The sequence below is a fragment of the Castanea sativa genome, chromosome 8 (assembly GCF_040712315.1).
Source record: "Castanea sativa cultivar Marrone di Chiusa Pesio chromosome 8, ASM4071231v1".
In the NCBI taxonomy this organism is placed as follows: domain Eukaryota; kingdom Viridiplantae; phylum Streptophyta; class Magnoliopsida; order Fagales; family Fagaceae; genus Castanea; species Castanea sativa.
Window position 1 is genome coordinate 45,029,948 of NC_134020.1, and position 11,416 is coordinate 45,041,363.

An 11,416-nucleotide genomic window follows, 5' to 3' on the forward strand; every position below is an offset into this window, starting at 1 on the left:
TGAAAGGAAATGTATACTGTGAGCTTTATGTGGTTTTAACCCTATGCCATGTGTGATTTCCTGGTGATCACCCGATTTGGTTTTCGTAGTCTTTGTGACAATGGAATCAAATCAAGGTCAGTGCCCTTTCACTTTGGATGACGCATTCTTCCTTGCTACCCATGGGGGGAAGAGGTTCCTTGATTGTATGTGGGTGAGGCTGCTACCCATGGGGCTAAAAGACCATATGCAAGAGAGGTCCTATTTGACGCGCTCTCTCTGCTGCCTATGGAGGGAAAGAAAAACCTTGAGGGTATGTGTGAGGTTGCTGTCCATGGGGCCAAGAGTCTGCATACCAGAGAGGACAATATCATGCCAGTTGTGAATGGGTGGATCCCCTGACCAGTCTATGTGGTAGTATAGTATATTTGTGATAAAATTATCGTATGTTAGATTTTATGGCTTTGGAGATTATATTGTTAGTGCTCACAGATTATAATATATAGTTTCATGGTATTACTTTGAGAAACTGTTACATTATTATTGAAAGAGATCTTGCAGTATTCAGTTAGCAATTTTCCAAACTAAAACATGTTTTGTAAATTGTTTATAATCATGAAACTTGCATTTCCCCTACCCCCATTAATTATGCTACTTACTGAGCTTTAGCTTATCCCAATCTGCAATAGTTTTTCAGATAAATTAGCTACACATCGAGCATGGAGCTTAATTATTGGTGGTGATTGGAGTGCTATATTAAATTGGGAGACTTGGGCCATTCATGGTTGATGACTCAATCTTACAAAGTTCAAAGAAATCATAATTAATTCTATTGGAGGTTGGATACTTGAGGTCTGTTAGCCTAGGGTGTTGTAGGCCTAGATTTTTGTTGAGGTTGCATACCTTAGAGAGGATTGTGGCTTGTGTTTATTTTATTTGGAGCATTGGATTGTTAAGTGTTTTGGGAGACACATGATTTGTAGTATGTATTGCTTGTAAATGTGTCATAGAGCTTTGACTTGTATTGTGGAGAAATCCATATATTTATTTACTTCGTAAATGAAAAAAAAAAAAATCTCATACAGGTTCTCTCGAAGGCTTGGTTTTTCATGCTTTAAACCTTTTTGGGTTTGAGGTGTGACATGTATTCTTCTGTTTCCTACTTGATGCTTGCTCATGAAAGCAGCGAGTATTTTTATCCCTAAATTATGCCCAACAACTATGTGATCTCTGATGCCACATATCTTCCTCCATCACATATAATTTCAATTGGTTCAATTAGTTTCTTGTCTCTCCTATCTGCTCTTGGTTTGAGAGACCAACAACATGTACCTCCAATGTTTGCAATTCCTTTTGCATACGTTATATGTTCTGCCCCATGTGTCCAAAGACCCGTGAGTTCCATCTTGTTAAGGCAGCCCTGCAATTCTCCAAACAACCTTCAATTGGATTTGCCCCCTCCCATGTGCATCCCCGCCTCCCACACCTCCTTTACAACCTCCTCGCTCTGATCATGTTTAAGCCACATAGGTTTAAATCAAAAAAGTTTGGCAGTTCCTTTAGTTTTTTGTGTGGGCAAGTCTAATCTCAACAATAAGACAGTGGTCAGAGGCCAAATTTGCTAGATGAAACAGCCTTGCTCTAGGGAACTTCCTTCGCCACTTCGTTGTGACCAGAGGTCTATTAACTCTTTCTTTAATGCGTCCATAATCCCTCCTATCCACGGCTGAAGTAAACCAAGATCCTGTTTAGCCCAAGTCTCTCAGCCCCATACTTTCTAAACAATCTCTAAAATTCGTAATTTGTCTACTAAACCGGTCCACCCACCCCTTCCTTCTCATTGACACTTAGAATTTCATTGAAATCTCCTATATATGCACACCTATGGTTTGTCAATCTGTTGCCCTAGACATTTTAATAGCTCCCGTGACTGTATTCTCTTATGTGTTTCAGGGTTGCCATAGAATCCCGTTAATCTCCACACCCCAATCTCATCATTGGATTAAATCATTGCATCAATGTTACATATAGTACTAATCATAGTGGTTAGTAGCCTTTTTTTTTTTTTACCCTATTAATCCCAGTGCTCTTCTTAGTACTTTCTTTACCACATGATGAAAAATAAAAAAGCAAGTTCCCTATAATATAAATGTGAGATTTCTTCTTCTCAAAGTTTATACTCTTTCTCTCACTGAACAAATTTTGTAATCTTAAATGTATAGATGCATGGATAGGTGATGGTTTTAGTGTTGATATGTTTTTGAATTGAATAAAATATTCTCTCCCTTACCCTTTAGAAAGTGCCTAGGTTAGCCATTAGTGGTTGATTATCCAGCACAATGTTCTGAATTTCGTTCCGTTCCAGCATAGTGTTTAGCTTCTTTTTGTTTTTTTGCTTTTTTTTTTTTTCCACAAAACAATTGCTATTGGCTTGACTGCAATAATTTTGAAAACTTTCTTCTGTTTCAAGTTTAGAATGAGTATTGAGAAGGATGTGCAAATGCAAGAGGCAATGTGGGAAAGACAACATGAACTTGCGATTGATAAGATATATGCTAGGTACATGAAACTTTTCCTTCTAATTTCAATTGGGTATTTTTTTTTTTTTTTTGTGGTCCTTATTTTATTTTTCTTTTTGATAAACTTATTCTTAGGTTTTTAAACATTTATATTGTAAATTATTTGATTTTTGGTATCATTCTTTCATGGACTAATTGATTTTCAAAAATTGGCTGGCAGGTTTGCAAAAGTTTTTGCCTTACCAGTTGCTGCCATTGTTAATTAGGCGTGTTCTCATTATATCTAGTACTATATCCAGCACGTGTCTGATTTTTAGAGTTAGGTAGTTAGCATAAATGGTTAAGGCTAACAAACTGTCTGTTACTCGAGCAGCTTAGCTTAGAAGTGTAATATGATTGTAATAAACTCTTCATAACAGAAATAACACTCAACCTTTATGATATTGAATAAAAGAACGGGCTTGGGTTTTGAAAAAGGTTTTCGAATTGGTTTTAGGTGAGTGAATATTTGTATTGCTGAAATACTTGGATTGCCCATATGATTATAGATTTTTTCTGGATTTTTGGTCCTGTTTTCTTCTTTGCTAAATGGATGTTTGGTCAATGAATTATATGTTTTTTAACATGTATCATATAGTTTGTGGTAAATGTTATGGGATAAAGGCAGATATAGACAAATTTTAAAAATACAACATGGTAATTGTTAGAAATGCACACTAACAGTAACAAAGTAGCCTTAACATAGGAAACAAATACATTTATTCGAATTCAACTAAATGAAATTATATTGAATTCAAGCCTGAGGCAGAGTTTGGCAGACTATGAAAATTGTGTAAAAAAAAGAGAAGATTGTATTTGTGATTGGAACACTCTTCTAACTCATATTTAATAGATTTTTCATGCATCGCACGCTTTATTGACAAGCTACCTAGTGTAACTTCTATAGCCCCCTCTCTCTTCCCCCTCCATCCAAACTGACAGAACCATTCTTTTGATTTTTTTTTTTTTTTTTTTTGGAATCTTGATCATTTTCCTTCAGATATCATACCAATATCAAGTTTGTACCCATTACAAAAACTTTACTCCACAGAATTTGAGATTAGTGATATTAGCCTTACCACTATTTTTTACATCCTAGTTTTTATTTATATATTTATTTATTATTATTGTTATTGTTATTAACTTCTGAAAGTAAATATCTATTATGGAAAGATCAATGCATGCACACAACACAAGGTAGTTTAGAAGAAGATAATAAATTAAATAAGGAACTGGTGTACTGTGTACATCTCCCTATTTACACCCTCCAATAATATCAGGCCACATCACTAAGCTTCACCAATCAAAATGCACTCATCCACCTACAAACTTCTCTCTTTAAGTATTATATTTTCTGTAAAATACAAAAGATGGGAGCCCAGTCACCGACCCGATTCAGAGAGAGAGAGAGAGAGAGAGAGAGAGAGAGTATGTGGATGAGTGCATTTTGATATGCGAACAATGTTGATGTCTTTTAATGTTATTGAAGGGTGTATATCAAATAATACCAAGTGTTGCAATCACAAGGCTTCACGACACTAACTCGATACAAGTTGAGGTTGAAGGAAATTTCAAGATCAAAGTAACATGTGCCTATAACCAAGAAAGATTCACGTGTTCATGATTATGGGATCACACAAGGGGATTGCTTTGCTCATCTAGACTTGAGCTTCAAGTTTTATGCACTGAGTGGCCAAGCTAAAGGTGATTTGTGCCAAACTTCTGCGATCAACTATGTAAGCAAGGTAAAGATGGGAGTTGTCATGCTAGTATGGCAATCTAAATTGCTCTATTGGGATGAACGGCCAAGGAGTAGTTTGTGAGAGATATAATTAATTATTTTGCTTTTTAGTGATCTATTGAGTTACCTAGTGAGCTCTCGTAAGAGCACTCTTTTGTCATATAAGGTCAGGGTCATCATCAATGACATATTTCTGGCCATTTCATTTAGTTTCTTCGATCAATTAGTTTATATATCACAACAAAATGGTAAACAGCAAATACTCGTATGTTTATTTCTTTTTCATTGAAATAAAAACCATCGAATAACAAATAACAAATGCATTTGGGGGGGAGGGGGGGGGGGGGGGGGAAGCAGAACACCTGCATTATTAGACATTAGGCCTAAGAAATTTCACCTATCGTGGTGCAGATAGCGAAATCAATATGGGACTCTTAACTCTGTGTCTACCATCACTCCATTCCAATGATGCTGATCGATGGGTATATTGGAAAGTTTGGAGGAATTGTGGTGGCGCCTTTATCGTAACCTTGAAAGATTTTTTCTGGTGCAACTGAGTAAAAGATAGTTTGTTTGGAACAACAGTGACCGTGAGATTCTTCGGTGCCGTGACAGTTGCCTTGTATATAGAATTTCTAAAGCCCACATTTGTAACTGTCCTATAATAGATGGCTGATATAGTAGAGTTAGGGTCATCATACTGATAATACAATGTTGGGTAATTTAGGGAATCATATCCTCCAAATTTAGGGACACTTGAGCAAGTGGTGTTATCTTCAGTGAACAAATTTAGAATTGTCCCAGTGTAACCCTCATTACATAGGAAGCGGATGTAGTCCAACGTTGACGAGTCATAGATCAAACCAGGCTGCAGTGCGCTAGTCGGGTCAATTTGGCCAGCACCATAGGCTAACTCAGCAAGGCCATCCTTGACTTTCATTTCAGTTGCTGATCATCAATCAAAAAGATACATTATAAAACACTCAAAAAGACTCGTTTTTTTTTTTTTTTTTTTTTTCATATTATTAAAGTTATTTTAGGGAAATATGAGATGATATCTTGATCAATATGTTTATATAGAAGGAAGACAAAAATGTTAAGATTATTATAAACTTTACTTCTTACAAACTAAAGTGACAATATGATTTCAATTGGTGAACTTCAATAACTAATGAATAAATATTTAAATTACTTTTTTTTGTGAATAATGACATTTAGGTTTGTAAGAGTTATGTAATAAAATTTGTAATATCTCTAATATTACTCATAATATAAATGTCAAACATTTCTTATTAGAAAGTAATTCTCTCCATTAATCATGGAGAAATTTTTTTTCGTAGTTAAGATTTTATTTTTGAATCAAAAAGTTTACAGATTGTCGCGTGACATTGGATACATATTAACATGGGTAATATTTTGTCTAAACCAATTGGCAAATTAACCACATTGCTGGTAAACCATGAGCAATGTGATGGCCTTGGAGAATTTGAAATAAACACTAACAACCTCTAATTGGCACCATTCAAATGGCTGTTCTTGTAAAATGGCACTAATCTTTAACGTATCATGAGTTAAAATGGTAGAGATTTAGGGGACTAACCAGTTGTCATTAGGGCCGATTTGATTGCAGAAGAAGACCAGTCAGGGTGGAATGATTTGACGTAGGCAGCGGCAGCAGCCACATGAGGGCAAGCCATTGAAGTTCCAGAGATTATATTATACACACCAAACCGGTTGTCATCAGGATCCCCAGTCAATGATACAAGTTTAGAGTAAGCAGCAAGTATATCTATCCCAGGTGCCACAATATCCGGCTGCAAATCAAACATAATTTAAAACCATCATACTATTATATATGCTAAGAAAAAAAGCATACAAATTTATGCCTAGAATGGCTATCATTGCAAAGGGTTACCTTGAGTATTGCACTACTTTGCGTGTTCGGACCTCGAGATGAAAAGGAAGCCACAAAGGGTGCAGCAGCATTGGGAATTCTTTTGGACTGGTATATGACAGCTTGGGGGGCTCTGAATATTTTACCAATGAAAAAAAAAATCCATAAAGAATGTTTAATATATCAAGTAATTTAAGGCAAATGTCATCAAGCACCGTGTAATGCTTGTTAAGATTAAAATAATATGGGTCCAATTAATTAAAAAATTGGATAAATGAAAAAATTGTATAAAGCTAACCCTAAAGCCTATAAAACTAACAAAATACTAATATAAAAATGAATGGCTAACAAAGATTCTGACATAAAGTTGATTGTTAACAGGCACTCTACGGTGCTTGTTAACATAATCCATTTTTTGATTTATAGAAGAATTGCATGTTATAATGAACCGTAAATAAGGTACGTATAAAAGTAAAAGCTATGCTAACTTTGTGTTAGTATGAGCCTAGATTATAGTTTAATTTGGTCATGACAAAAAGAAAAAAGAAAAACCTAATCAATGACAACTCTCCTCGCCCACTATTGGGGGGTGGGTGGGGGGGCATTTTATATAACAAATTTGATTCCTCTTACTTACTTGGTTGAGTTGACATATGTAAGAGTTGTGTTCTCAAAACTAGAATCAATATAGGCTTCAGGGACGGTAGCTGTAAAGCTCGTATCTGTCTTCTCTATGAGAGATATCAACACCCCGATCCCACCCAAAGACTTGATGTAAGTTTCATTTGCTGCTTCTTTGCATACCACAATCTTTCCATTGACCTTTTTCCGGTCTAGCAACCCTACATTACAACCCCTGCCCAATTCTTTAATTGATTAGTGCTACTAATATTAATATTCTGAATATATATTAGGTTAGGTGATCTTCAATTACAGTATAAATCATGAAATAGAAAATGCTCTCTAATTACCAGGGAGATACATTTGGCGATAAAGTACTACTGGCTGCTATTGCCGCGCTGGTTATAGGGTACAGCTTCTTATTTGGTGCGAATGTGTTGATGGAAAATCCCTGTTATTCAATGCACCAGTAAATGTAATGTGATTATGATCAAGTGAAATGAAAAGGCATCATGTTCCTAGATGGAAGCACTCCTTTACTAAATATTGTGACATTCTAAATGAGACAAATTGTTTTATATAGGATCATCCCCATTTGAGATCTTAATATTGTAACACTCTCTACATGGTTAGATCAAAAAAATTAAAATCTTAACTATGAAATGTTTTCCATCTGTTTCAAGTGAAATGGAAAATAATCATTTTCCTAGATGGAAGCACTCCTTTACTAAATATTGTGACATTCTAAATGAGACAAATTGTTTTATATAGGATCATCCCCATTTGAGATCTTAATATTGTAACACTCTATACATGGTTAGATAAAAAAAATTAAAATCTTAACTATGAAATGATTTCCATCTGTTTCAAGTGAAATGGAAAATAATCATTTTCCTAGATGGAAGCACTCCTTTACTAAGCAAGGATATCATATTTGATGCCCCAAGTTGCTTTAGGATAATCTCCATTTTGAAATATTTTCATATTTTTGGATAGATTAAATATCATAAATCTAGTGCTATATCATTTAAAATTTCAACGGTATCAAAACTTTGTAAACCGTCCCAAAAAGAAAGAAGCGACTTACAGCATTTTCCTTGCCATTTCCAAGTTTAATTGGAGTCCTAAACTCCATATCCAAGCTAGAAGCACCAACCGTCATTATCCAAGGAGCTGCGTTCTGCACTGTATACACATATGGGCCGCTATTTCCCGCTGAACATGCTGTGAGAATCCCCTTCTTCATTGCATGAAAGGCACCGATCGCAATGGGATCGTCAAAGAAGCTATTTCCAGCCCCACCGATAGATATTGATAGCACGTCAATTCCGTCATCAATGGCATCATCCAATCCAGCTAGAAGGTCAATATCACTGCAACCTCTGGCCCAACACACCTTGTACATTGCAATGCGTGCTGATGGAACCCCACCTCGAGCTGTGCCTTTGCCTAAACCGTACAAACTTGCGCCTGCTACCGTGGCACCTGCTATGGTGGATGAAGTGTGAGAGCCGTGGCCATCATCATCTAGTGGGGATGGATTTCTTTGGGGAGAATTGGGGTCGTTGTTGTAGAAAGTTGCACCTATTACCTTGCTGCATAAAAGGGTGAATTGCTTGGAAATTAAATGAGAGATCCGTGCATGTAGAGAAGTAGTATTCAAAATTAATTTTCATCTGGAGTAATGTTAAAAACATAATATTTTCTTTTTAAAATTGTTGATAAGATTTGTTATGATTGGAATAATGTCACTCTCAGAATCAACTAGACATACTTTTATGGTGCACCATCGAATTAACTATTGCAAAAAAGAAGGTTGCAAATTCAAATATTGTGTTGCTAGGCATAATATTTTGTGGTTGGTCACAATCAAGGAGAGAGATTGAGATTGTTTACTTGTTGCAGCCGGTAAAGTTGCCTACTACTTGGCATCTACCCTTCCATTTTGACGGAGGCGGTCCTAGTCCTTTGTCGTTAAAACTTGGAGCACCCATATAAACTCCTAAAAAATTAAAGATTAAGAGAGTTATCAAAATTTCCCCATGTAACAAGGAGAAAGTCAAAGCTCTTTAGCATCCATATAAATTGCCAAAAAATAAGGGGAGGAAAAAGGAAAGATCAAGAAAGTTAAGAAATTTTTTCCATGTAACGAAGAGAAAGTCAAAACTCTTTGAGAAGTCTTAATTTATTACCTGTATCTAATACTCCAACAATAATATTACTTTCAATTTTAAGATTTCTCTTCACTGAGAGAGGCATTTTTAAGTAATCCCATGATCTTGTTGTATGAAGTTTCCGTACTCTGCTAGGAAATACTGACACCACATTTTTGTTCTCTGTAGAGGATACATATACATATATAAATTACATAAGACAACCACCTTAAGAGCAAAAAAGATAAAGAAAGGAAGAAAATGTTGTGTAACATGATGTTTTTAGTGTGCACCTTTTAGTTTTTGAACTTCATCTGGCAATAGGTTTGCTGCAAATGCATTAAAACTCTTGGTGTAGCTATGTATTCTAGCTTGTCGGGCAATACTCTCACTGAAAAATGAAAGTACTTGATGGTTTAATTGTCTAGCAAATGTTACAATTTGTTGCATTCTAGCTGTGAGTTCATATCATGTATGGATTATATCCTAAAAACTAATTTTATATGCATAGAATAGCCTAATGCTATACATATTGATTAGTTGCTAACCATTATGGAACCCTCCCCTACCACCAAATCGTTGACCCATGTATGAGCTAACCCTACTTTATCATCCAACTTACTCTTTAATTACTGAAGAAAGCAAGTTGTGTTGATGAACAACAGCATTGCTTCTTAACCGCGGTGCCTCTCCCAAATACACAATGTACGCCTATGTGATAATGAAAAATAAATATATGATTAGTGAATGGAAATTATAAAATTTAAATAATATACTTAATAACTGTGTTCATACAAATTATAAAAATTTATTCACCTTTCTAACTTGGTCACTAGAACCATGAGTGAATGACCAATGAAGCTGCGTAGCCAGAAGGAAGAGAGTGAGCATACAAATTGGAACCATTTTTGATTCTTCCATTGTATGCGTACTTCTCTGGCTTTCTCTCTTGTCCCTATATTTATAGTCAGATTTTTTTCTTTAAACATCCCTAGTTTATCTCATGTGTGACCAAAATGTAGCCTTTGACTTTTTCCAATTTATAGTTAGATTTTTGCAAAAACCTATTCCAAGAAGAGGTGTTTAATTAGGTGTAACTTCATTATAATTAGCTTGGCCACCTGCTAAATTTATCTTAGAGAAGTCCCTTCTCTATTGAATTAATTAAACAATGTACAATTCCTCAAAATTAAAAAAGAAATGTACAAATTAAGTGTCTGTTATTATATATAAGTAGTAATAACCAAATTTAGTTTTTAAACTAACTCCTAAACTAGCCGTTTGTTATTAGGAGGCTGAAATATAAATTTAACAACTTTATTTATACCTAGTCTAATTTAGTCAATGTGTAGAGAGGTGTATCACACTCCAGCAGATCACGTGTACGTCTCTCATGTGATTACTTAATTAAACTTCTGCAGCCCTCTCCCTTCCCCTCCATCCGAATTTACACTATCATTTTTTTTAAAAATTCTTTTTAGGGTAAATTTCATTAACATGCTTTGAGATTTAGGCTAATACCAACAAAGTCCAAAACTTCTCAAAATTAACCAATCAAGTCCCTTAAGCTAACAGTCCTATACGGTTGAACACGCCGTTACTTCTCTTTCTCTTCTCTTGGACAGTCTTCTCTCTCACTCAGAAAAAAGAGAAAGAGGAAAGTAATTCTCATTGAAATAAATCCAAAGATATCTCTCTCTCCAGCAATACCAAGTCAGTTTTTTAGCCTCTTCCTTTGAAATTTTTTGGGGTTCCATTCAGGCCTATAAATTACTTCTCAATTTTAGAAAATTTTTTTTCTTGTTTATACTTTTGTTACCCCAAATTTTCAAAGTTCTATCAATTTGTGTAGACTGTAGCTACAATTTCTTCTCTTTAGAACAATTCTCACACGAATTCAATTCCCTAGTCTGTCTCTCCCAAATTTGTTGTTTTTCCCTCACTGGGTCTCAGATTCTAGGACATTTATTGAATTTTTGTGTATAAAGAAAAAAAATCACTGATTTATTTGGTCGAATGCAAAAATCAACTGGGTTCTTGAGAAAAATACTATATCTAAAAATAAAAATAAAAAATTTGAAGGGTCTTTTATTCTGGAACATTTATTTGGTTTTTGTGTTAAAATTAAAATCAATGATTCATTGTGTTTGAATGCAAGAATCAATTGAATATCCTGAGAAAATTGAAAAGAAACAATTTTATTTAAGGTGTCTCTACTTTTCGGTTGTTTAGTGGAAAAAAGAAATTTAAAACCAATGATTTGTGTGTGAGTTTTCATGTCTTTGAATGCAAAAACCAACTAGGCATTCTTCAAAATTGGATTTTGATGTGAGGCTTTATGTGTGTGATGATCTGAGACCCAGCACAGGGGGAAAAAAAAAGCAAAAAAGTCAAAGCAAAGACCAAAAGGCAAGGACAGTTCCAACCATTGCTCTACATGCATGTCCACCGAGTAAGGTGTGATCCACTA

General features: G+C 35.0%; 2 protein-coding genes across 2 annotated transcripts; both read right to left on the bottom strand.

The window, feature by feature from the left end:
- Window positions 1–4,675: 4,675 nt before the first annotated feature.
- On the bottom strand, window positions 4,676–5,218 carry LOC142606410 (subtilisin-like protease SBT4.15). The gene has a single exon (XM_075777767.1). It carries the CDS (start codon window positions 5,216–5,218, stop codon window positions 4,676–4,678), a length of 543 nt encoding a protein of 180 aa, XP_075633882.1.
- A 655-nt stretch (window positions 5,219–5,873) lies between these two features.
- On the bottom strand, window positions 5,874–9,843 carry LOC142605631 (subtilisin-like protease SBT4.15). Its single transcript, XM_075777061.1, has 10 exons — window positions 9,763–9,843; window positions 9,569–9,657; window positions 9,240–9,337; window positions 8,986–9,129; window positions 8,690–8,795; window positions 7,881–8,388; window positions 7,144–7,244; window positions 6,810–7,028; window positions 6,194–6,305; window positions 5,874–6,092 (listed from the first exon to the last, which is right to left on the bottom strand). The coding sequence occupies exons 1-10, from the start codon at window positions 9,835–9,837 to the stop codon at window positions 5,874–5,876; spliced, it is 1,671 nt and encodes a 556-aa protein (XP_075633176.1). The 5' UTR covers window positions 9,838–9,843.
- Window positions 9,844–11,416: the final 1,573 nt, after the last annotated feature.